Below are 27,927 nucleotides of genomic sequence, written 5' to 3' on the forward strand. Positions count from 1 at the left end.
AGTCTTCCATGTGCAACAGTATCAAAAGCCTTTCTAAGATCCAAATATATAATATCAAAGTTATTCCTGCATCCAATTCTTTTGTGACTACATCATAGTATCCAATCAAATTGGTCAGGCAAAACCTTCCCTTAACAAAACCATGCTGTCTGAGCTATAACTGAATTCTTGTCAAGATGATTCTGCAGTGCTTCTTTAACCAGTGCTTCCATTAATTTTCCTGGAACAGAAGTTAAACTCACAGGTCTATTTGTGTCAGCCTTTGATCCTCCTTTGTAAATTGGGGTTACATTTGCACATCTCCAGTCTGTGGGTACCTCCCCTGAGTCCAAGGAAGCTCTCATAATTATTATCTGAATTATAAGAGTATTTTCAGGCAGTGAATGTTAAAAATGGTTCACTCATCAGCATCAGATACCTGGGCCAAGCAGAAGCCAAATTTTTATTATCTAGTTAAGATGCCTTCTAAGAGGCTCAAGACTCACTAGTAGTGCTAAAGACTTGCCACATTACTGTATTGGTGGTAACATAACCAACCATTGCTACTGGTTTTGTTCACATGTTTTGCAAGTTTATTTAGTAGCTACTCCAAGTTCATTGCCATGTACCATCACACCAATTGAATGCTGCTGCATATAACATTTGTTCACAGCTTCAAGTTTTTAATCATGAGCTTACCTTTATATGTTTTCTTTTGTTTGATGTTGATAGTAGTATTAGTACACAAACCATTTCGCCACTGTACTACTATCAACATCAAACTTTATAGTGAACTGCTTGAGCACATTCTCTAACACATAATAGGATATATTTGGTTTTTCACTCCTGCTCCTCACATGGTAGTCACTGAAACAATAGATTCCTGCTTCTTATTTAACTTCTGTTTTCCTGCTTCTTATTTAGCTTCTGTTTATCAGAAGCACTCAGATTTACTTGCCTTCTTTCTTTCTTTGTTTGCATTATGATAACAGAATGCAGTCAAATATATATAGACTGTACTGCCCTAGTAGTAGTAGTAGTAGTAGTAGTGGCACTTGATGCAAGAAAGCAAGTGTAGGAGCTTATGCAGCATCAGCCAAAAAAAAAAAAAAAAAAAAAATATCACACCATACCCTCCAATTGCCTGTCCAGTTCCTCCTTAAATTTATTTAACCTATCAACTTCCACAACGACAGATGGAAGTTTGTTCCAGCAATTAACCACCCGCTGGCTAAAGGCAAATTTCCGCACATCTATTCTACATCTATCCTTTCTTAATTTGAACTTATGTCCCCGTAGGTTCGTATTCTGAACAAGTGGGAGGATCCCATCAGAATTCAGCGTGCTCAACCCATTCAAGGCCTTATAGACCTCAATCAGATCACCGCGCAGGTGCCTAGTCTCCAGCCACTGCAATTTGCAGAACTTAAGCCTCTCTTGGTAAGAGGATCCCTTCATTCCCCTCACCAATCGTGTTGCTCTTCTCTGTACACGCTCAAGCAAATCTACATCCTTCCTAAAATGAGGCCTCCAGACCTGTACGCAGTACTCAAGGCATGGCCTGACCATTGCCTTATACAGAGGGACAATCACCTCCTTTTCCCTGCTAGCAAAATTCCTATATATCATTGACAAAACCCCATGACCTGCCCTAGCAGCCTGTCTACATTGCTCAGAAAACTTCATATCTGACTGCACAATTACTCCCAGGTCTTTTTCATTTTCTACCACCTTAAGTGTAGTACCACACAGTTGGTATGTTTCTCTGGGGTTACTTCTACCCATATGCAATACTTTGCATTTGTCAAGGTTAAACTTCAGTTGCCACTTCTTAGCCCATCTGCCCAAATTATCTAGATCCTGTTGCAGTGGCACACTGCCATTACTGTCATTAACAACCCTGCCAACCTTCGTGTCATCTGCAAACTTCGACATTAAGCCTGATATACCTTCATCAATATCATTGATAAATATACAAAACAACAGTGGACACAACACCGAACCCTGTGGGACTCCACTAATAACATTAGTCCACGAAGAGCAGCACCCATTGATTACCACCCTCTGTCTTCTCCCACTTAACCATCCTTTTATCCATTGTAGCAACTTACCCTTAATACCATTCTGCTCCAATTTGTACAGTAGTCTTCCATGCGCAACAGTGTCAAAAGCTTTCCTGAAATCCAAGTATATGATATCAAAATTATTTTTTGCATCCAGTTCCTTTGTGACCACATCATAATAACCAATCAAATTTGTCAGACAAGACTTTCCCTTAACAAACCCATGCTGTGTCTGAATTATTGCTGCAGTCTTGTCTAGATGATCCTGCAATGCATCTTTAACCAGTGACTCCATTATTTTACCCGGAACAGAAGTTAAACTAACTGGTCTGTAATTACTCGTGTCACCCTTCGAACCTCCTTTGTGAATTGGGGATACATTTGCACATCTCCAGTCCGTGGGAACCTCCCCTGAATCCAAGGATGCTCTCATAATTATGGCTAAGGGTTTGCTTAGTTGCTTTGCCGCCTCCTTTAATATAACTGGATAGATCCCATCCGCCCCAGGTGCCTTTCTTATGTTTAACTTCAACAATTTCTCCTCCACTTTGCTCTCAGTTATTACAAAATCATTAAGCACACTGCTACAATTTGATAACCTTCTTCCATTTTCAAACTGTAATGATTCCTCACGTGTGAATGTAGATGCAAAATACTCATTCAGTTTGTTTGCTATCTGAGCAGGATCATCAACAGTCGAACCATCGATGTCAAGTGGACCAATCATATTCAGCCCCTTCCTTTTAGAGTTTATATAAGTAAAGAAATCCTTGCTGTTTTTCTTAGCATCTTTTGCCAAAGATTTCTCGTAATCCGCCTTTGCCTGCCGAACCTCCTTTGTGGCCTGATTACAGACTAGCTTATATCTGCTACAGGCTTCTGCGTCGCCTGATAATTTATATGCATCCCATGCATTTTTCTTCTCTGTCACGAGTCTCATTAGTTCATTTGATAACCATTTAGGCCTAAACCTTGAACAATATTTCTTCATCGGTATGAAAAGTCTAGTAGCTTCCACGATTAATTCCTTGAATGCTTCCCACTTAGAATTTACTGTTTGTAACATCGTCAGTCGATCCCACTGTACAGAATTTAAAAACTGTCTGAGACCACTGTACTCCCCTTTACGGAAGCAAAAACCCTTTCCTTTACCTCTGACGGTAGTTACCTCTTTGAGTAAATCCCACTTCAGCACACTGTGATCACTGCCACCTAGTGGTTCCTTTATCTGCAAATTCTTAATACACGAATGATCACTGCTGATAACCAGATCAAGAGTATTACTTTCTCTGGTTGCCTCTCGAACATGCTGCTGCAGAAAACAATCGTCCAATAAATCCACAAAAGTCTGACTAGTGTCAGAGTGACCAACCCACAAGTTCCAGTCAATATCTGGGAAGTTAAAATCCCCCATTATAAGACATTCTGATTTACTGGCCCACTCTATTTCTCTGTACAATTGTTCATTGTACTCATTCGAGTCATTAGGCCTATAACACACTCCTACTCTTATTTTTGCTTTTGCAGTGCTTATGTCACACCAAACTGACTCAACAGTGCACTGTCCATCTATATCAACTGGATGCACTTCTTTTGATTTTATGGAAACTACATTTCAGTATTATAATGGAGAAGAACTTTACACCATACTTCTTGTTTGCTGAATGGACTTTAGTATTATAAACCAGGTTCACATGAGAACAAAATTTCTATTCTCACGAGCATTATCTCGTGTCATATGAATTTCATCTTTTTTTTACAGTACCTTCATAACAGCAGGAACTCTAAACATGACTGGTACAATATTTCAAGCGGTTCAAATATAGTTGAAATAATCTTTTACTCTTATTGTAAAAGAAAGCAAAAATGCTTCATAGAATATTTTTGGTTTTCTATCTGATTATCTGGTACTGTATTAATATAAAGTGAGTCCTGCCTTCTCATTAATTGTGAGTTAAATTTGCTTTATTGCTTAATAAAAATTCAGGACAAAAGCCCTGAATAGGTGGTGGTTCTACACTGAGAATAAGTAACAATAGTCTTCTCTATTTCAGAAGCATTACTTATGAGTTAATTCGCTCCTAGTGTGTGCTCGTAAAGCGGGAATTTATTTCCCATAGACATAATGTTAAAAATATGTGTTATGTTATCAACAATGAAATTAGTTAGCTAATTAGTTTATGTTTAAACAATGATTTATTTATCCAAAGAAATGAAAATGTAGCCTGTAAAATCAAGTAAATTATAATAATAGAGAAATTATTTATGACTTGCAAATGTTAAAGAATGTTTATTCTTCTTCATCATCATCGACTAAATGCACACTCGTTGATTACTCATTATTGGCTCGGCACTCGTTGGTTTGTAACATAAGGAGTCGTTTTCTTTAGAAATGCTACAAGAGGTGTTTATTTCCAAGATAATCTTCTCTTTTTTTTTATAAATTTCAATAGCATGCATAAGCATTTTTTAACGGAATGCACAAATTGCAGCTAACACGATTTGCATGGATAATAAGTTTACGAAGCAAAAAAAAAAGGAATGAAGAGAATATTCTGAAAATTTAAGGGCAAACACATTTCACCATAATAATGTAAAAACCCACACAATTCCAGCTATTGGTATTTTCACAAATGCAATAACATCGAGTTTACTACCCGTTTATAATTGCTTTCACTAACAGAAAAGCCCAATAAACCTAAATTGTTTTTATTGTTTTATGGTCGTGACCTCCAGAAATGTGCTTTAGAAAAATACCACAAAGCCGTTCAAAATTGGTTCTTATATGATAACGTTGAAAGTGTAGTGTGTTTAATGATTTTAATTGGTAACTAATACAATTTACATTATAAAAATGACCTTTTAGGGAGTTATATAGTGAAAATTTGAACTTCCAGAGTCGCGAAATGAATTACCAAAAACAGTGTGTTTATTGGGGTCACATTATGATATTTTTGCGATACGATTATAATGGATTAATATGTAAAGTGCGGTATGCTGTATTGTATAACTATGTGTGTGGTTTGAAATGCGGTATTTATGAATGTTTAACATTCATTTTTTGCAATTAATGTTCATATTTTCGATTTTGTTGATACTTGATACATTGAAAAAAAAAAAAAAAAACCCCTCGTAAACCTGGGAACTCATAAAGCGAGAACAGCCTGTATAACCAAATAGGCAACTCATTGTGAAGGTATTTGTAATTATTATTATTATTATTAGCCATATGGTGCAAGGAAGCCTGAGGCTTAATGTGCACAATCCAAAAAAAAATTCCCGAAGTTACCCTGAGAGAGAGAAAGAGAGAGAAGAATGATGATAATGATGATATCCAGCTCAAGATATCATCATTATCATCATATTATAGGTGTGCCAAGCCCATATTCACAAGATGTCAGCCCCTGGGGTATATATGAGATGTAATGAGACAATTCCACTATAATAATTTTGGTTAATTTACTGCATATAGGCATGATGCATTTGCACTATCTTATATGTGTATTTGTTTTATTGTTAAAATGTTTTAAATGATGGTAAATACCATCATACATTAGGCAGTGATGTCATGTCCCATATGGATGATAAAGCCTGGTCAATTAAAATGAGAATTTATTGATAATAGAAAGGTATTATATTTATTGTATATCCTATTATATTTTCTCAATATATATAAAATCCTTTCACTATAAATTATGAAAGCAAAATAGAATTTGTAAACAGAAATCATAGTATTTATGTCTGATACAATATAGTTAATAAAATTCAATTCCACTTTGGCATTTAAAAATATATAAAAGTATATTTTGCCCCTTTCTTTTAAACTGATTATATTAAGAGTACTGTATTGACACTGGACAATAACTTTTTTATTTAAGATTATTAATAGAGATATATATTTTTTTTTCTTGAATAAATTAACAGATTTTTATTAATTTCACATATTGCCCTCATAGTAATTGCTAAAATGCCACAGTAGATATACTGTTTTATGGCTGTTTGCTAACATCTTTTAAAATGAACCCTGCATTTTTATAAAAATCCTTGCTGTAGCTTATTGCTGAAAAAGATATTGATTTCATTTTATTTTGTGTAAGTTTTTAATATTTTTATCATCTTAGCCAAGACAGATGAAAGGAAGTAGACAGAAACCATCAGAACCAAAAAGGACTGTAGCAAATGGAGAAAATGGTATTCTCTCAGAACCAGCAGCATTATCAGGAGATATATCTATAGATCCTTCTAAAAGAGTAGAAGAAAAAACTGCTATAAATAATTTAAGTTCTATTAAATTGGAACCAAAACCTGTAAAAAGAGATGATGATGTTACAGATTTAGTTCCGCCAAAAAAGAAGGTAATCTCACATATTAATTTAAATCCTATTTTAAAATATTGTAAGTAGTATTGCTGTGCAATCTTTTATTATTTGTCTCTTCCTGAGACTAGGTTCTGTATGTTTCTTTCGTTTCATCTGCAGAATGATTTAGTGCGAAACTTCCAGATACATATGTATTAATAATTATTAATACATATATTAATGCATATGTAATTAGCTTACTTTATGGTATGGTATAAATTATAATTTATGCCATACCATAAAGTAAGCTAGTTGCTTTTCAAATAAATAAATTTCTGCTTTAAGTCAGTGCAACTATCAGTTATTCAAAAGAATTTATATCTTTTTTATGACTACAAGTATTTAAGGTGGTGTTATAGGTGATGGTATCATGATAATGTTAAGTGGATTTGATCTTTCTATCTAATTTTGCCAATCATTAATGTCTTTTGCCCAGCTACATCTAGTTCCAGAAAACATCTAGCATGGCTTGCAATATATGGAATCCAGTTTTTTGGAGTAGCACAACCATTGCCTGTTCATTTTTAATCTAGATTTACTAGTGGTTGAGTAATATTTTACCGAAAATTATCTATTTTTGTTATTTTTCGGAAATGGTCCTTTTGGCTTGCATAAAACCGAGAAATTTCAAAACCGAGTTTAACCGAAGTTTACTCTTAAAACCGGTTTTAAAACCGATTTTCTCAAACTTAGGGAAAACAATTAAAAGCTTATAACACAGGTATTTATTTTATCTTGGGTAGATTGTACAAATCGTAATCAAATCTTTTAAACAAAATATATCACCTCTTATAGTAAAAAAATTAAAATGCTCCAAAAAAGTAACCAGCTTGAGATTATACAAAATTACAAATTGTATTCAAATCCTTTGAATAAAAACTATCTTCTCGTATAGTAAACAAAAAAATAATAAGCCCTATAATAATAATAATAATAATAATAATAATAATTAATAAATAAAAATAATGTGAAAAAAAACAGCTTGGGGAAATTACTTTACTATTTATTGCTCAGCTTTTTTCTGAAAATGATCCTTTAAAAAACACAGTATATTAAGCATTTTTCCTGATAGACTTGACCTTATTTTTGTGTTAAAGAGACCAGTGATCGAAAACACTCTCAGATTGGACACTTGTTGGTTTAATGGTCAGCAGTGCTCTATAAACTTTCTCCAGCTTTTCACTTCTACTGCTAGTTGCCTCCAAAATTTTAAATTCTTTGCTGATTTCCAGTTCACTCGGATATTTTGAAGGCTCTTCAGTTAATCTCTTTATTACACTAACATACTCTCGCATGAGTGTATCTTCAACATCGGAACTAGACGAGTCTTTGTTTTCTTCTAAAAGAACAATTTGTTTATTTTCAGTTTCTTCATTCAACGCTAAGACTCCTTCGGAATGTTTTACAAACAATCTCTGACAAATCTCTTCAGCATGCTTTTTCAAAACTTGCTTACTTGGAAAATCAAAAGTTCTTGAACCTGAATCTTCTTTCCTAAACTTTTTGAGGTTGTGTAGATAGCTCAGCAAAGCCACAATTTGGCAATTTCGTCTTGCATTGTAACGCTGCAAAAGGCTTTGGTGAAACTTTAAAGAAAATGGGTTTTCTGCCGTATCAAGCTTAGCAAGTAGAAATTCCTTTGAAGACTCTGCTTTAAATAAGTCTGTATTTTCTGAGGTTATAGCCTTCAGAATCATTTCAACTGGTCGCAAAGTTTCACATAGCAATTCAAGTGTTTTCCAGTCATCGTCAGATGACTGGAAAACACTTGAAAACACAGTACTGCACATAGAGCATTTGGAATGCAATTTTTAAATTTCAAAAATCTCTCAATCATATAAAATGTGCTATCCCATCTATTCTTGCAATCTAATATTAGTTTATATTCTTCCCCATTAAATTCTGATTTAACAAAATTTTGTAAAATGTCATTTTGGTAGGCGATTTTCGAAAAAGCTTGCAAATTTTTCTGACTTTGTTAATAGTTTGTGCAATATTGGCCATTGGATTGAAGAAATAAATGAGCTCATCAGTAAAGTCGGTTTGATAAAGCATGCCTTGCTGTCTTTCTTCACTCATCACTCAATCATTACTACTTTCTTCATTATTTTCATTTTCTTCATTGTCTTTGGGAGACTCAGAGACTGTGGCACCATAATTGATTTATGTTTTATATTTTTTTTGAAAACATAAGTGTTTTCAAAAAGTACATAAAGTACATCTATAACTGACAGATGTATACAATGGGCTATACATTGTTGATGATTAGGCATAATTTGCTTGTCAAACTTAATCATCATTGCTGCTCTCCATTGGTGGTGCAGGGAACAATATCCTCATCCAAGTTCAAACCAAATTCCTTCAAGTGTCCATTCACAATTTGCTCAGTTCTTCTGCTATCAAGTGAACCATTAATCTCAATAAGACCTAACAACCAATGATTGTCTTTTGAATGCACATTTATATTCATATACCTTTTATTTTGTATATTCGTCTAGAGTCAATGAATACCATGCACCCAAAACCAATGAATTTTTGAAATGCTGAATGAGTTCTTCTTTCTTAGTTTTATAATAATTCAGAACCATATTTTTAATTCCATTCACTGAGGCTGGTGGTAATTTATCGTTTTTATTTCTCTGAAGGTGAAGGCTTGATTGTATAAACTCACTCTTGGCAATTGAATTAAAAGAAAATCCATCTAAAGCAGCTAATTTTGAAGTCTCTTTTTCCATAGATTTTTTAACGATAAAGTTTTCTAATGTTCTTACGGGAGGTTCACTGTTATCTTGTTTAATGTCAATCTGATGCATTTTCTTTAAATGCAACATCAAAGATGATGTAGATCCTCCAGACGACTTCATTATCTTCTGACATGTTGAACATTGTGCTTCATCTTTGCTTTTCGAGCAAAATAATTCCATACATTTGATTTCATCTTAGACATATTAAGAGTAATAGATATTAATTAGTAGGAATTTATATCACCGACAATTTTAAATAAAAATATTGAAGATAACAAAGGCACAATACTATGCGTCACTCCCGCAAGCACTGAATGAAGAGTCTAAACGAGGCAAGTTTCAAAATTTTCACGAAAGAAATTTTTTATTTATTTACCTGCAATTTTTTTTTCCCAATTAAATCTATTGTATTTTCAAAATTACATAAAACCTAAATTTGGTGAAGCTGCTTTTTGGAGAACATTTGATCGCAAATTTAATAAGAATAAAGAAGCAAAAAACTTTCTACGATTGAAATTTGATGCAATATTCAGCGAATCAGTTTCTAGTGGGTAACCAACAATAAGGCGCGTTCCATAACTTGCCTGGCCAGCAAGATAGATGGAACGGAGAAATGTTGAGCATTTCTTTTACACTATCGCTCCGACTCCCTCAGTCGTAAATGAGTACACCTGCATCGTGCCATGATACAGGTGGGAAGATAAAAGGTACCCCTCCTAGATTTGGGCCACTTGCCCATGAGATTCGTACCAAAACATAAAATTAAATTAAATTAAATAAAAAAACATGTTTAAAACAAAAGCAGTTGAACGATCCAGACAAACGAACAAACAAAAGAAAATGTGCATAACAAAAAACTATATTCGAGGGCTAAGAAAATATTCAAATCCGGTTTTAGAAGCTCGGTTTCGGTTTTAACAACTCAATATGAAAACCGATTTAACCGGTTTTATAAAACCGGTTTGCAAGCCCTAGCAAGCACTGTATTTTATTATAAATGTATTCGTATCTGCTATTAAATTCTCTGGATGATTTGCAGAATTTGAACGAATTACCAAAAAAAAAACTGTTATTGAGCTCATTTTATTTTCACAATACAGTCGGTCCTCGTATAACACGTGTTTGCATTACACGAATTCGATCATACACGATTTATAAATAGGGGAACGTTATCTTATATAACACGAACCGAATTCGCTTATACACGATTCGCCTTTGTGTTTACAAGAAATGGCAGTTGAATGCGGAATCACCCCCAACTGAACGCAACACGATAGGAACGAAGAAGATTCTGAAAATGTATTTATGTGTTTTATATCAGTGAAGGGGAAACACATTTCGCCATAATAACGTAAAAACCAACACAATTCCAGCTATCGATATAATCGCAAATGCAATTAGATGGAGTTTACTACCAGTTTATAACAGATTCCACTAGCAGAAACGCAACTGGAAATTGTTTTTATTGTTTTATGGTAGTAACCCCCAGAAATGTGCTTTAGTAAAATGTGAGGTGTTAATAGTGTATCTCGGCCTTTACGGTGTTATTTATTCAGTTGCTACGCGCGCGCAGCTTTGTTTCTGTGTATCAAGCGTGCCTCCTCGTTTGTAATTGTGCTTTATTCCCTAAAAATTAGTAAAATACTTAAAAGGTGTGAAAAGCCAGGACGCTTCGTCCTGGCTAAGACACTGCAGATTCAGAGAGAAAAAAAAAGAAGCAATATCGATAAACAGAGGCGGACTGGGTCAAAAATTCTTACCCGGGAAAATTTGTAGTGGCCTCATACTACGGTTTATGGCCAAAATCACACCGGCCTCTGGCCCACCGTGGTTTCCCCCGTAAGGCTTATGGCCAGTCCGCTTCTGTCGATAGAGAAAAAATATGAAATTGTGAAACGCTTTGAGCGAAATGAAAGACCATGTGATATTGCACGTGCTACAGACCTAAATGAGGCAACGCGGAGAATTACAAAGAATGCAGAGAAAATAAAAACAACTTTCATAGCGGGAACAACTCAAAGTGTAATTAAAATCCATTAGATTAAGACACAAGAATTGGAAGAGATGGAACGGCTGTCATCTCTTTGGATAGAAAATCAAACAAAAAGCAAGTTTGCTTACGATAGAAGCAAAAGCATTAGCAATATTTTATTACGACTTACGTATTATAATTTATACTTACGTATTATAAAATACGTATTTTATCCATAAAAAATACTTTTTTAGTATTAAAAAATGCTAAAAATACTTTATTATAATATAATATTATTTTTATTACGTATTTTAATCGTTATAAAATACTTACGTATTTTATAACGATTAAAATTACCCGATTATTTATTGTGTTTTGTAATGTTTTGGTTCCAAATGTGTGTTCAATCTTGAGTGGTCGGCACCTAACCCTACTTTTCCCATAGGGCCTGTTGTTTATATTGCACGATTTTGCATTGCACAAGGGTTTCTAGGAACGCAACTATCGTGCTATACGAGGACAGACTGTACCTCCATTTATTCCCTCTCTCAACCTTTTCCCATAGTAAGGTAGCAGATTCATTATTTTCACTCAATGTGTTATGTATCCCACCAGTGTTATGTCTACTTCAGTATATTTAAATTATGTTAATTATTTATTATTATAGAAATTATTATTAGTTACATAATAATAATACAATACTTTATTTGGTATCGTCTAAATTTTTAAATAAGAATAAGAATAATAATGAATTATAATTAATTAAAATTATATTTAAATATTTTGTAACTGTATGTTAAAATTATGAAAAATTATGATTTGAATTTTATTTATTTATAAATTTTTTTGTTTCTATTTCTGCTTCGTGTCTCTTGAATGCAGTTTATTATTATAATATGAATATTGTTTGTTGTCATTTTAAATGATGAGCTTACATTTGTTCTTTAATATAAATCTCAAGAATTAATATATCTAAGGTGAGTTGTAACTCAACTTTACATGTTTAAAATTAGCCATTGCTAAATCTTTCTTTCGTAGAGTCCTATTTTGTTGAAGAAATCTCTTAAAATTTATTAGAAAAATAACAGCAAACAGATAAAAAGGAAAGAATTCTGATAGTGAAGCTTTTCTACAAGCCTCACTATTAGTATATACATATTTTGTATCTGTATATTAATAAATAAATAAATTTTCTGTTTATACTCCAGGACGACCAAACGGTCAGAGGAGTTCACAAAGTAGACAGAATACAAGAGACAGCACTGCATTTAGCAGTCACAGGCTTGAACCCCAGTCACTCAAGACACGTGTACTTATGCACTTGTGCACCTGACTACTAGGCGGTCTGTAGAGAATGGTCAAAACACTTTGACTTCGTGCCACCATTAAGGCCAACAAATTACCAAATATTTATGAAATTTGTTAGTATTGACAGTATTCTATCCCATCTTAGAAGCAATAGACCACATTCCATCAGAATTATAGAAAATACTAGGCAATTTGATGAAGCTCTATGCAACAATCCTCAAACGTCTACATGGTGGCTATTATCTGAACTGAAATAATTATAAAAGTCTGCGATAATAATTTTAATAGACCATGTTATGTATATTGCATCAGTGTATTATATCTGGAAGAGTGTGCATGTTTAGAATGAAAAACTACGAATAACTCACTAGGAAGAAATATTACTCCCTCTGCCTGAGCTTTGCTAACTGAAGAAGCATTTAAATTCAGTCTGCAGTGGAATTCAAATCCAGACTTCTTTAACTCAGTGAGTGACAAGCAAGGTGCTAGATGACTCTCATCAACTGATGAAATACCACCACTTTGCTTATTGGAGGCTTGAAGTGGTGGAACCCATGTTTAGTCTCTAGAGCTAAGTTCCGGTCAACCCTTCCCTATCTCTTCCATCATGCAGTATGATTGATGACTTTTGAGGTTATGATGAACGTCGTGGCGAGATCCAATATTCCTTACATTTCGAGTGTACAGCTCTAAAACGGTGTTCGCAGGCCGGCTGCCAGTTAGTACACTGGACCGAACCTATTGGTAACTCTCTAGGAGGCTTCTGGATCAGCTAGTGTATAATCTTGCTACCTCTACTCTGCCAGATAGTGACTGGAGGGAGTCCAAGTAGTGTGTATGCGGGGAGAATTGTCGAGGCCACGTTATGTCAAGGATCTGGGTATATTCTTACCACGTGTACGCCATATCCAAAAATTTCATTATTTCATACAGCATGTCCCACCCACTTTTTCTTACCATTGAATACACCATGAATTGTCAAACTAATAGAGCAAGCTTATCTGCGAAAAGATCTAAACCTCCCAAGCACTTCCTAATTCATTTCACAAATATACGTGTCTCAATTCTAATCTCAACGATGTCCATTTCCACTTGCAGTCTGCCAAACCCCATGTACTTTTTCTGACAGAATCTCAGTTATCGGTTGATTCAACTACTGCTCATCTCAGATGCCCAAATTATTCGCTGTATGATTCCTTTCACCTCAAAGGTGGGACTTGTGCATATGTCCGTTCTGATATTCCCTGTCAGAGACTTGGCATTTTGCAATCTCCTCTCTTTGATCTTCTCTGGCTTAAAATCTCTCTACCTCATTGTGTCAAATTCACCTGTTGTCTCTACCGTTCTCCCAACTCCACTAATCACTTGGAGCTCTTTGACTTCCTCTCTTTGCAACTTGACTTTCTCCAGTCCAACTTTCCTAACAGTGAGGTAATTTTCCTTGGTGATTTTAATGTTCACAACTCCAGCTGGCTTCCATTTTCTAGTCACACCGACCCAGCAGGTCGAGATGCTGAGGCTTTTGCAATTACTAATGACCTAGCACAGATTGTTCATTTACCTACAAGAATACCAGACAATCCTAATCATACAGCCAATACGCTTGATCTTTTTCTCACAAACAACCCTTCTAACTACATGGTCGAAGTGAGAGGTCCTTTAGGCACTTCAGATCACAACTTGGTGATTGTCTCTTCTCCAATGGAACCTTTATCTCATGGCTATTCCCAACTTCGTGTTGTTTGGCATTACAAGAATGCAAAATGGGATGACCTGCGAGACTTCTTTTCTTCTTTTCCTTGGTCGGATTACTGTTTCAAAACTTCTGATGTCAACATTTGCTCAGATCGTGTTAGTGAAATTATTCTTGCAGGAATGGAATCCTTTATCCCACACTCCACTTTAAAATCTTGTCCTTTATCTAAACCTTGGTTTTCCAATAAATGTGCTAAGGCTGTTCAAGAGAAGAATGTTGCATATCGTAATTGGCTTGTTTCTAATTCTTCAGTTTCATTTTCTGCCTACACCAAAGCTCGCAACAATTGTAAAGCAGTTGTTAATCAGTCCAAACTAGAGTTTAAACAGGCTAAGAGTAGAAAACTTGCTTCTTGCCCTAATGGTAGCCGAGCATTCTGTCTCTTGCCAAAGCTATTGGCCGCAACTTTTGCCCATCTCTGCTCCCACCTCTGCCCAAACCAGATGGTTCTGTTGTCACTTCAGCCAAGGTTAAAGCTGACCTGCTAGCATCCCATTTTTCTTCCAGCTCATGTATTAATGATCTTGGTAAAACACCTCACACTATTCCCAACACGCTCCATTCAATGCCTCCTGTGGTCTTCCGTCAAAAGGATATCAGAAGGATTTTGATGAATCTTGATGCTAAGAAAGCTCCAGGTCCTGATGGTATTTCTCCAGTTGTTCTCAAAACCTGTGCTCCTGAACTTACGCCTATTCTTTGCCGCCTTTTTTCACTTTCGTATTCCAAAGGTGTTTTTCCTTCTGCTTGGAAATTTGCTCATATCCAGCCAGTTTCTAAAAAGGGTGACAAATCCCTCCCATCCAGTTATCGTCCCATTGCAATTACTTCCACTCTTTCTAAAGTAATGGAAAAATCAATTAACCGTCAACTCTTAAACTACCTAGAAACCTTCGATCTGATCAACGATCGCCAGTATGGATTCCGTCAGTGTCGATCCACTGGTGATATTCTGGCTTATGTTACCCATTTATGGACTGATTCAATGGAAAGGTTCGGTGAAACACAAGTAGTTGCTCTTGACATCTCAAAGGCTTTTGATCGTGTTTGGCATAAAGGTCTTCTAAACAAGCTTCCATCTAATGGTTTGCCAACTGTTTTTAATAATTGGTTATCCAGTTTTCTCTCTGATCGCTCACTAAGGGTGATGGTAGATGGCTCTCTGTCTTTTAACTTCTCCACTAATGCCGGTGTTCCCCAAGGTTCAGTTCTTTCCCCCATTCTTGTTCTCTTGTATATTAATGACCTTCTTCCATTGACTGGAAATCCTATCCATAGTTTTGCCGATGATAGCACATTGCATTCCACTTTCCATTTTGAGAAACCTTGTCCTGCTCAATCAGCTTCAACTTCTCGAAAATCTTCTACCAATTCCTTAAATGCCGATCTTCAGGTAATTCTCCAGTGGGGCAAAGACAACTTAGTTGATTTCAACCCTTCTAAAACTCAGTCTTATCTTATATCTCGCAAAAAGGATTCTTCTGCTCCTATGCTTCTCTTTAGTGACACTCCGATTTCTAGGCAAAATGATATATGTCTTTTGGGGATTACCCTGACTTCTAATCTCTCTCTTGGCACAAGCACATTACAAATATTGCTTCCTCTGCATCTAAAAAACTTGGTTTTCTCTTTTGCTGTCAGCATTACTTTTCTTCCAAACAGCTGCTCACTCTGTATAAATCGCAAATCCGCCCTGCCATGGAATATTGTTCCCACATCTGGGGTGGTTCCCCCAAAACCTCTCTCAGGCTTCTTGATTCCATTCAGAAGAGAGCAGTTAGGTTAATTAATGATTCATCTCTAACAGAGTCTCTCCACTCGCTTTCTCATAGACGTACTGTTTCTGCTGCATGCCTCTTCTACAGATACTTCCATGGGCACTGTTCTTGTGAATTGGCTTCTATAACTCCCGCTCTCTCTCTCTCTTTCAAAACAGTCCGAACCTGTGCCACCAAAATCAATTTACTGTCCAACTTCAAACCCACAGAACCAACTTTTCATCTTCCTCATTTATTCATTCAACTGCCGTTTTTTGGAACAACCTTCTTTCATACGTATTTCCTGAAAATTACAATCTACAGAAGTTCAAGTCCAATGTCAACAAATATCTTCTTTCGTCTTCTCAACTTCCAACCCAAGCACGGTACTAAGTACTATAGGTTCTAATACCTCTCGTGTTTGGGGTTCACATAAAAAAAAAAAAAAAAAAAAAAGCAAAACCACTTTGCTGTCATAGTATTCTGACAGAAGAATGGAATTTACTGAGAATTTTATCTAAAAGGTCAGTGAGAATAAAAATTTTCCCAATGAGATCACTTGGACTGATGACGCAGTTTTAAATCTGATAAGCAGTCATTGTAATTGTTCTTATTAGGCATATGATAATCCACTGTTTAGATTTAAAGTTATTTAAATGCGCAGAGTGATTGTTTAGGTGGAAAAATATGTTCAAAAGATTAACATATTTTTACGGATGGTTGGACCATTCTTTTCCAAGCACTGAGGCATTCCTACTCCAAGCTCTATGGAAACGCCTTATATTTTATGTGGGGTGATGCTCCTTCACATTATTCTGTCATGTGATTGTAAGATGGTTCCTTATTATATTTTCCAGGTTACAGAAAACCAGTTGAGTGACCACCAGGTCTCCCAGTCTAACCCCCTTCCAGATTTTTTCCCCTCTGACATTATTTTAAAGAATAGATATATACAGCCATAAACCTAGATCTTTAAGACGTTCTGAAAACTGAGAAATTGTCGAGGAATTTTCTAAAATTTTCATTTTAGAAAATTCCTCAAAAATGACAAAAGCATGTCAACTTGTGCATAAGAATGTTTTTATGTATTGCAACACAAGAACCTCCAATTTGAAAAATAAGGTTGTAAAAAATATTTCTTACATTTTTTATCATGTTTTTCTTGCTTAATTAATATGTAAACTACTTTTAACCCCCCCCTCTCTTGAAACATTGAAATTTCTTTCTTACAGATCAAAGCTGAACATATCACAATAAAACAAGAACCTATAGAAGATGGAAGTTCTGTGAGTTCAGATGATGGAGAATGCAACATGAGTAGAATCAAACTAAATAATAGTCAGTCAAGAGCAACAAGAAAGAGATCTGCTTCATCAGCTTCAGATGACAGGGAGGAGGTGGGTTCTCATCATTCATTAAGGCAGCAATATGTTCGTACTCGCTTACGGCAGAGACATTAATATTTTAATTAATTATACCATTTTATTTGTAAATTATGGGCTCCTTGTTACTAGTCTCACATTTTTTTGGGAATACTGTTTTCTACAACCTTAGTCAAGTACTTTTAAGCCAAAAGTTTCAACTTTTTTACTTCTAAGATGTATGAAAGTGTTCTATAAGCATAGACTGTGATATATATATATATAAAGCATCTGGCTGTGATAATTGTATTTTGATATGTAGGAACAGATAGTCAATAAATCTGTTTATCTTCCGTTTGCTAGTTCAGATGAGCTTTTAATTTTGCTATTGTCAAACTGTTTTCATAAAACTGTTTTTTTACTGTGTGTGTGTGTGTGTGTGTGTGTGTGTGTGTGTGTGTGTGTGTGTGTGTGTGTGTGTGCGCGTGTGTGTGTGTGCGTGTGCGTGCGCTCGTGCATGCACTATTAAATTAATAATAAATAAAGAAGTTTTATATTAACATTATGGCTTTATTAAATTTCAGCTTTATAATAATATTAGTCCTTTATTTAAACAATTATTAATTCTAATAATTGCTTTTTGTTGCCCTTTCATTTCAGTCCATTTCCTTATTATTTTTTTTATTATTATTATTTTTTTTTTCATTCATTTGTTTTATTTTATTTCTGTTAAAACTAAAATATCTTCATAAGTGAAGTAATTATAGAAATTTTCATTGTGAATGCTTTTGCATATAAGCATGTATTTGTTTTATATAGTAAAGTTTTCTCTTCTTTCAGTACTGTTTTAAATCATATTTACAGGGTAATTTTAATGATTGGAATCATATGAAATTAAAGTAAAATTGAGTGTAATTTTGAATCAGCTGTTTAATGTTTTTATTTTTCCTTTGGCATGGCTGTGTTGCTAATGATCTTAAAGGAATTTTTCTGAAGTTATATAATCTGTTATGCAGATTTTTTCTTTATGTGGAAAAATCATTTTTTTAACCGTTGAAATCTGTTTTATCACAGAAGTTTGATTTTTTTTTAATTTTTTTATTTTGAAAAAACCAAAATGATTTTTTTAAAAAATCAAAATTCATATTAGCTATATTGTTTTTTTTTAATTATTTGGAGTGTAAGTTGCAGAGTAGTCACTGCCTGCCTCCTTCCCCTTTGTTAGATACCAGAATTTCCCAAATGGCAAAGCTTCCCACAGAAGAAGAAGAAGAAAAAAAAAAAAAGAAGAAACATGAAATTTTAACTTTCCCATTTCTAGTTCACAGAGTTTTGACATATTCCTGCAGATCAGAAGCAATTATTTTTCAAAATTTAAGCAATTTCTTTGGCTTGCAAAGTCATAGCATAATCTCTTGGGAAACTGAAGAAGTGATATCATTCCGAACAGACTAATTAGAAAAGAGACTAATTAAATGTTTAAAGCAAGCCACAAAGAGGTATGGCAGAATCCTTTTTTGTGATAGTTCATTCTCTCACACAAATCTGTAGACCTGAGAAGGAATTGCAAATGCTAATGATTCCTGAATAATTAAAACATTTCTCTGCTTTCTTTAAGATAGTGGTATATCACCAGTATAGTGATATTATACTGGTAATGTGACAGGGATTTCTATTCATATGCATTACCATTTCTTCAGAAAAGTCATTAGCTAATACAAAAACTTCCTAAATTTTTTTTTTTTAATGTAGAAACACTAGAGAAACATCATCCACTACATTAATATAAGAGTTTATGGGTCCTAAATTCTTTGACTTCCCCGGAGGTACTGCATGGCACTGCTTATAGTACCAGATAAAAATCTACACCCCCTCCTATTAATACTATATTTTAAGGTTCTTGTATGGAGAAACTCAAGACATTTCTGTTTTTCAACAGTCAGGTGTCGTATTGATAATGCTGACATTTCAGGATTATCTGGAAACTAAACATTTCAAAAAATGCTCTGAAATGATGGAACCTTGAATAGCAGTCAGATGTATGAATAGCAGACCAGTGTTCCTTTATTCTATCTTTCAAGTTTCCCTTTCATCATCTATAGGAATATTTTTTAAACTGTGCAGCTTGAAACATGAAATTTAAAGTTGAACTGAAAGTTTCACCTTTTTCTTGCGGGAATTTATTTAAAAATATTGTGAGCATTATTTTTTGAACCACCTTCCTCTGTATATTATATTCAGTGTACTTCTGTTTATCTGTTTTTTTTTTTCTCATCATTAAATGCTCATCAACTTACACATACTGCAAAAATTTAAATATGACTGTTAGTTCATGGCTGCTAAATTCATTGTTGGAATTTAGGATTTTTTTTTTTTTAAATAGCTTTATATAAGTGATGGTAGTTAAATAAGTTATTTTGAAAATGATAAAAAAGAATTTTTTTACCAAATAGAAGATATAATGGATTGCATCTTTAATAAATATGTAAAGCAGCTAAACTTTAAACAAATATGTATAAGAATTATGTAATATTATTAAATAAGGAAATGGTACTTGTTTTTACTACTGATATTGCCATATGTAATAATATATAAAATAACACCAACTAGTTATATTTTATTAGATTTAATTTAATATGCTGCTTTGTTAGTCAATAAAATTGAAAACAGGTACTCGATTTAGTGGCTAAAAATTTATTGTTTATTTATTGTTTTATTTTTTTTAAATTAATGAAACAATCTAAACAAATAACATTAAAACAATATATATAAAAATGACAGAATCAAGTACTGAATTTATTTCTCTTTAAATTATTTATTTCTCTTTAAAAATGTTTAGAGATTTATTTTTGAAAAAGCCATTTCCATTGAATTTAAACCAAGAAAAAAATATATTCAGGTGATATATAATAATTTTAGATATTTGTATCCATCAAAATTATTTTCTGTGATCAGAGGATTTTTTTTATTAATTATAAATAATCAATACACTCCAGAATGTGGTTGTCAATTATTTATAATGGCAAGTTTTATTAAAAATCTTGTGTCAGTAATCTGTTGCCAAAATGCAAAATATTAAAGAAGTAACAGGCAGTATTGTTTGGGTTCTAGAAAAATTCTGCAAGAATTGCCTTTGATGAGCATTATGCATTCAAAGCATGTCAAAGCGAAGTATGTACCCAGTCTGTATTCAAATTTTTTGGCACTCATTTCACTGAAATGTTTTTTCATGCTCAGTCCTTTATGGACAGTATTATGGATTTGTTCACAGGATATGTTTAAAGGTTTTGCTACATCTTGCAATCCAATCTGATTATTTTGAAAATCAGGTGACATAGCATCACTGATGTTTTCTCTGTCTGGTTGACAAGTAGTAGGTCATCCAAATCATGATTCATCTTTGGTTGATGCAGGTTGGTATATATTCAAGAAGGATTTTCAGTATATATATATATATATATATATATATTATTATTATTATTATCAGTGTATTAGGTGGTGCTAAACTGTCAGGTGTAATTACCATGGAAAAATTGAGAACACTGCACACAGTAAGTTTTCTTATTTTGCCTTCTTTTGGATTTCATAATTTTTTTTTTTTTACAGGATTCTGTCGGCATTATTTTAGTTTTTTAGCTTTATTTTTATTATTTTTTATATATTCTTTAATTTTAGTCCTTTTGGTCTCTGTCTGGTCGGCTATGATGTATATGCATGTATACTTATTTAACTTGTGCATCATAACAGAAACAGAGACCCAGCTTGTTGCAGTGGCTCCTACGATTTTCTCTTCCGACACCTTTGATTAAGTAGTTAAAGTCCTAGAACCCACAGCTTTAGGTACTATGATTTATTTTTATGTTAAACTTTAATTTCATTTTATTTCAGGTAATCTGTTTTTACCATGCAATGTTCTCAATTCTTTCATGGTAATTACACCTGACAGTTCAGCACCTCCACCTAATACACTGATAATAATATATTTGTCTATATTTCATTATGGTTGCTGGTTTTTTTCTGCTATTACTAGTAGTACCCCTGATTCCATAACCCAGTTTAATGTTTTTAATTTTTTAATTCCTTTTCTTGTTTGCTACTTTCAGTAATTTCATTACATCTTATTTTTATCAATATATATATATATATATATATATTCAAGTTGATATATGATCATTTATGGTACTGTGTGATGGATAGCTATCATATGATATTTCATTACTTCTGAACTTTTTTTCTTTCATAAAGTTATTGATTTTGGTGGATATGAATTTTCAAATCTTAAAAAAAATAATAAAAATAAAATAAATAATAATAATAATAATAATAATGTTTATGATTTTACTTTAAATACTGGGTTACATTAATGTTTGTAATTTAATATTATTGTGTTTATTCATTTTTCAAATAATGACGCATACGGTTGGCCAGAAAGTTATCAAATATCCTCATATTTATTGGGGGGGGGTGCGAGTGGTTTGCTAGATACCCCAGTTTTTCAAGGAATGGCAGAGCATTTAGCAAGCAGGTGTTTCTGTTTAAATAAAATTATATCACATATATTGCCATCTGATTGTGTGTTAACTTATACAGAATATTTTTAAAAAATGCAAAAAAAGCCTGTACGTGTGTATTGTGTAATTCAAAATATATAGGTGTAATTAATCAGATATATACATATGTGATAGAATCAGAAATAAAAGAAATTTCATACAGATTTATTACAGTTAATGATACAGAAGTCTAAACATCATTTCTGTCAAAATAATCGCTTCCAGCAACTACTACTGCAACTACTCTTGCAAATGGCCATATGACTATGTACTACCTCCTCCACTGACCTGAAACATCAGCGCTCCATGAATTCTTTCATTTTTTGAAAGCGGTGAAAGTCTGTGGAGGCTTGATCCAAGAAGTAAGGGAGCCATGGAAGGACAAGTATCTTAATGAGATATTTGTTGATAAGAGGTGACTGAGGCATTATCAGGATGGAGAACCCATTAATTTTCTTGTCACAGATGTGGGTGTATTCGTTTGACTGCATCATGAAACAATGGAAAAACATCAGCATAAGTGGTCCTGTTAACTTTTTGGAATGAACTCTTAGTGTACAAAAAATCTGACTGTCGACAGAACCTCTATCGTCGATTTTCCCTTTAATTGTTTGCACATGAAACTTCTTTTATCTTTAGCATTAGCAGTGGCAAATGATGCAAGAAACATATCTTGGTGGACAGCCACTGATACATGTCCTTCCTTCAAGTGCTTTCATACACTATTCATACACTCACATCCAATAAATTTCATTACCATAGGCTTTTTGTAACCATGTTAAGAGTCTTGGTAAATATCTGCTAAGTTTAACACAAAACTTGAGTTTATCTGCTGCTTAAACTGAACCATCTCTTCCTCTTCACATCATCCAATTCACAAAACTGAAGTACCTCTTTGCTCTCACTGTATGTTTAACTAGCTAATGTCCTGGATCTGTGTACTGAGTATAGCAGATATTCATTTCAAACAAGCATGATCAGTTATTTTGGGGGAAAAATACATGTAGTGGTGGGAAAGAGAATGACTTTGAAATAATCATATGCTTGAGAACCCTTTAAGGAAAAAATCTCTAGTTTGAAAATTATAAACAATGATAACCTTTGATTATTGACACCAGCATAGCATATTTTATAGAAAATATACACTATAAAAACATGAAAGAGCATTCCTGATAATCAGTAAAATGAAATAACAAGAAGAACAAACTGCATTAGGAGAATTTACCCTGAACAAAATTTATTTGAAGAAAGTATTTTTTTTTTAAAGAAAAAATACGATAATGGTAAAAAGATAATAGCGTAACAGTATAACCCATTGGAAGGGAAGGCATAAAAAACCATTTATTGGCAATCCAATGAACTGAATTTGGATTAATTATGAAGAGATGCCCACACTCTGTTATCTTCTCTCCCTCTCATTTATCCAGAATGAAAGGTTTGATGGTACCATTTATACAGAGCTTTATTAAGGACATCAGTAGATCAGATTTATGCCAAAAACACAAAATTCATCTAGTTTTATTCGTATATCTTCAGAGAGGCACCTCCGTAGCCAGGTGGGAAGGAGCAGCAGTGCATAGCACACGCTTCTTGATTAGACCGGTGTTCGAGCCCGTCACCACCAAATACGGAGGATGTGGAAAGGTCAGGGAATAACCGCCGCATATTTCCAGAGCAATATGGCCTTAGTTGCTAATGCTCCTGAAAAAAAAAAAAAAAAAAAAAACCAAAACCAATAAATATCTTCAGAATAGGCAATCAAATGGGATAAATGAATACTGACTTTAGATAACTTCACCTTTTTTTATTTTTTTTTATTTTTTAATACATGCAGCCATTGTTTGAATCCTATAATTTTTTTTATATATTCAGTTGGGATGTTGATGATTTCCTACTTGATATTTCTGGATTACCAATGTGTATCTTTGTTGTGATGCTTGTTTTTACATAAAGCCTAGCTTATTAATTATGTATGCATTATGAAAATCATGTCTATTTCTTATGCTGTAAAACATCCTCATTGCAAATTGCTTCCATTTTTATTGGTCTTTTCTCCCACTTTAGTTTTCTTCAAAATGTTTTGTTATATTTTATTTGCTACACTTGCTGTCCAAGATTGAGGAAAAATATCCTTATTTCTAATATATGTTGTCCAAGGGCATAATGCTATGCTAGCTTACTATTTTTGAAATAAAATGCTTCACTGCATATAGGTAAATTAGAAAAAGAACATTTATTTTGGCAGGTAATATGTAATAATTTATTGTAAAAGCTTAATTTTTAAATGAATTTAAGTTCATGAGTGATAATTTAGGGAAAAACAAACTTTGCATTGCAGTTCTCTCTGGAGGTCTTTTTACAAGGGTAGTTAAAAAGATAAGTAGAGTTAAATTGACACTTGGTATGCTTGGTTGTTAACTAGCAAATGAACAGAAAAAAAAAATTAAGCATTCTGCAAGCCTGGAGCATTGTTCCTTGCAGTGTGGGTCTCTGCTCTATGAATCTTAGGGGGTGTTTTTTTATTTTTTTTTTAAACCAAGTGTGTAAGTCTCAATGTAACTCTGATTATCTTATTAACTATCTCTGTAGAAGACTCCAGAGAGGTTGTGTTGGAAGTTTTATTATTATTATTATTATTATTATTACTACTGCTTTTAACCTAGTATACAGTATATGCCATAATAAATGTGTTTTCTAATTTTCCTATATGCTGTAAAGTGCTTGATTTCAATATTTCTGATATAGGGTTCATTTTTCTAACCTTTACAAGTGTACAAATAATTTATATCTGTTCTGGTAAAGTTAGTGTTGTAATGATCCAATTTTTGTAGTCTATTTTATGTCATAAAAGTTATAATATGTAGGAAACTGAAACCTAACCTAGATATTAATAATGTGAGCATTATTTTTATATTTAATTTTGATTTTTATATATTGTTTGTAAATTATTATATGTGATGGATAAATTGTTGTTTGCCAAATATGTTTATTGTTTTATAAATTTGATTTATGCTTTTTTAATTAATGCTAGCTAATTTTTTGCACTCTTTCTGCTTGTAGTATGGTGATGGACTTTTCATTATAGTGTGGAAATATGTTATCTGTTCTGCACTTATTGTTTCTATGTTCTTTAATCAGTAGTGCTGCATGGCAATAAAAATGTTTGTTTGCTGCTATTTTAATAGCATGAAATATATTTATCACTGTTGTCTGAAATTCTGTAAATATATGTTTTAGCACTTGAACTGCATGATTCTTTCTCTTCTTTTCTGCTTGCCTGCATGTCTACAAATTGCTGCCAGTTTGCTTCTCAATTAGTATAACTGAATACCATATAAAGAACAGTGAAAGTAATTGAATTGACTGGCTTAATTGGTTTCAGGAGGAGAGCAGCAGTGGTAGCATGTCACCTCAGAGTAAAAATTCATCCCCTGAACAGATGAAAAGGAAGACAATCCATTCTTCATCATCTCATGTACGATCATGTGCGCGTTATCCAGTGGCTTTAAAACGAACTAGTAAGACAGATGGAAAATTATTAAGTGCAAAAAATGTTGGAAAGATGAATGGCAGTAAATGTGGGTTAGAACTGAGGCCTCGTTCATCACGTCTAACACCTGGTGTCACAACTAGACGTCATGGGGAGACAGCTCGTGAACGACTTTTCCGTAGTTTGAAAGGGCTTAAAAAGAACTCAGAATTATTAAGGCATGGTGTATTGAGGGTCAGATCGCATAATATTATAAAAAGTGAGCCTTCCAATGGTAACAAAGTATTACCCAAATGTGCTGTTAAAATGGAAAAAGTAGACAGGGAATCAGGAACAAAAAGAGTGAAAAATGGAGTTTCCCTAGACATAGAAGATGATGATGAGGAAGAGAGAAAAATTGGACACAAACTATTGGTTAGAGATAAAGCAGCTAAAGGTGATAGAGGATCTGGAGATAAACCAACTCCTCCACAAAATCAGAAATTTATTATGCCACTTCACGATGGCCCCAATCTCAAAAAACCAAAATATGTTGTTCGACCTGCTAATATAATTGAGGAAACAAGAGAAGAAAAACAAAAATCTTCTTGGACAGGTACCAGCAACTTAGCTTTAGAAAAAGATGTTATGTTGCCTGTGTTCAGCTTTCTTTCTTCTCGTGATCTTTTTATTTGCCAATTAGTGTGCAAAACATGGAATCGTTGGTCAGTGGATCCTCGTTTGTGGATGCAAATGGATTTGACTCGTAGAAAAGTAACTGCTAATATTTTAATAGGGATAGTCCGTCGCCAACCAGTTTCTTTGAATCTTAGCTGGACAAATATTTCACGTAGACAATTAGCTTGGCTTATTGCTCGGCTCCCTCAGATGAAGGAACTAGTTCTTAGTGGATGCTCTGCAGCTGCTGTTATTGCACTGTGTACCTGCAACTGCCCTATACTCCGTTGCCTTGACCTAAGCTGGGTTGAAGGGCTTACTGATTCTGTGATCCGTGATTTACTTTCCTCACCTCCTGATTCCAGACCAGGATTTATAGAAACAAAAACACGTCTTCGCCATCTATCAGAAGTGCGTTTAGCAGGGGCAGACATTTCTGATGTGTCAGTTCGTCTCCTTGCACACCATTTACCATTGCTTTCCCGCCTAGATCTAAGCCACTGCCATAAAGTGACAGATATGGGCATTGCCGTTCTTGGGGCTGCTAAGTCATCACGTCTGTGTTCATTAGATGTGTCTTCATGTTCTAACATAACTGATACCAGCCTGGAGGCTTTAAAACGTTGTATTAATTTGACTTATTTAGACATGCGAGATTGTCCTCAAGTCACAGAAGCTGCCTGCCAGAAGTTTGTTAATCAGAGTCGTCAGCCCCTTGAACTGAAGGATATTAAACTGATACAAAGACTTCATTGATGAATGATGACCTCTGTTTGTGAATCTGTACATTTTTAGTTAGGCATTGCACCCAGACCTAACCCATACGCTCAGTACATAGGAATTAATATTATTGTACATCCAGGTGAGTTGTCTGCAATGGTTATGTAAACAGTGGCCTAAGTAATGGACCTATAATCAAACATGTTCATTTTATCAACATTAGTGTGTATGTTTATCATATGCTTCATGCCATTCTTAAGATGTTCATATGTCATTTAATCATTCATCATACTTCTGTTACATAAAAGTAAAATGTCTTTTGAATCTCATCGTTGTTCTTGATATCTTGTATTATTTACATATTTAATAATTCTTGTACTCTTTCATAAACATAAAACAATATTGATTTTTTAACGTACATTCTGTTCTGTTGAGTTTACATATCTGTGTATATGAAGCCTTATGATTGGATTTTATGGATGAATTATATATAGTTCTGTGAAAAAAAAAAAAAAAATAGTGAAATTGGTCACATTCTATATAATTATAACAAGTAGAAATTCATTTTTAATTCAGATTGTCTTCACATAGAAGCCATATGAAAAAAACGTATTCTAAAATTTGCAAAATTAATTTGCAAATTTTAAATACACACACACACAGAGAGAGAGAGAGAGAGAGAGAGAGAGAGAGAGAGAGAGAGAGAGAGAGAGAGAGAGAGAGAGAGAGAGAGAAAGAAAGAAAGAACTCTCAGAAGTATTCAGGCACAATAATTTTGATATGAGACTAATAATTTTAATATGGGACTCCATTGATAATTATGAATCCTTTTGGCTCTACTCTTTTTCGAAGTAGTCATTAACTATACAGCCAAAGATAAATGTATCTGGAATACTGAATCAAGCCGTACTTTGATACAGTATTTCAGCTCATTCCAAAGGTGTTCATCTAGATTTAAATTAGGGCTTTGTCATTGCCTGCCAATTCCACAATATTATTCTCCTCAAACCAACTTCCAGAATGTTTGGCTTGCAACTTATAGCATTGTCATACTGATTTGTGTTGGATTGGTTTTCATAAGATTCTGAAATTCCTGTAGTTGGTATGGAATTATCCAAATTGTTACTGGAAGCTGTTACCAAGGGTTCCAGGCACTAATTTCAGTGGCAACAAACTAAACTATGAATTTGGACTAGAGGCACATAACATATC

At 33.8% G+C, this 27,927-nt stretch overlaps 1 protein-coding gene across 2 annotated transcripts in view; it reads left to right on the top strand.

Annotated features, from left to right (window-relative positions):
* Positions 1–26,900, top strand: part of LOC150089008 (lysine-specific demethylase 2A-like) — a 413,108-nt gene extending 386,208 nt beyond the window's left edge. For both annotated transcript variants that reach the window (XM_090369764.1, XM_090369765.1), the window contains exons 15-17: positions 6,164–6,397; positions 17,170–17,334; positions 25,231–26,900. In XM_090369764.1, the coding sequence (XP_090225890.1) occupies positions 6,164–6,397; positions 17,170–17,334; positions 25,231–26,751 (1,920 nt within the window). In that variant the 3' untranslated portion in view covers positions 26,752–26,900. The remainder of the gene's footprint in view (positions 1–6,163; positions 6,398–17,169; positions 17,335–25,230) is intronic.
* Positions 26,901–27,927: the final 1,027 nt, after the last annotated feature.

The sequence above is a fragment of the Mastigoproctus giganteus genome, chromosome 3, assembly GCF_048544385.1.
Source record: "Mastigoproctus giganteus isolate SK-2022 chromosome 3, ASM4854438v1, whole genome shotgun sequence".
NCBI classification, from domain to species: Eukaryota; Metazoa; Arthropoda; class Arachnida; order Uropygi; family Thelyphonidae; genus Mastigoproctus; species Mastigoproctus giganteus.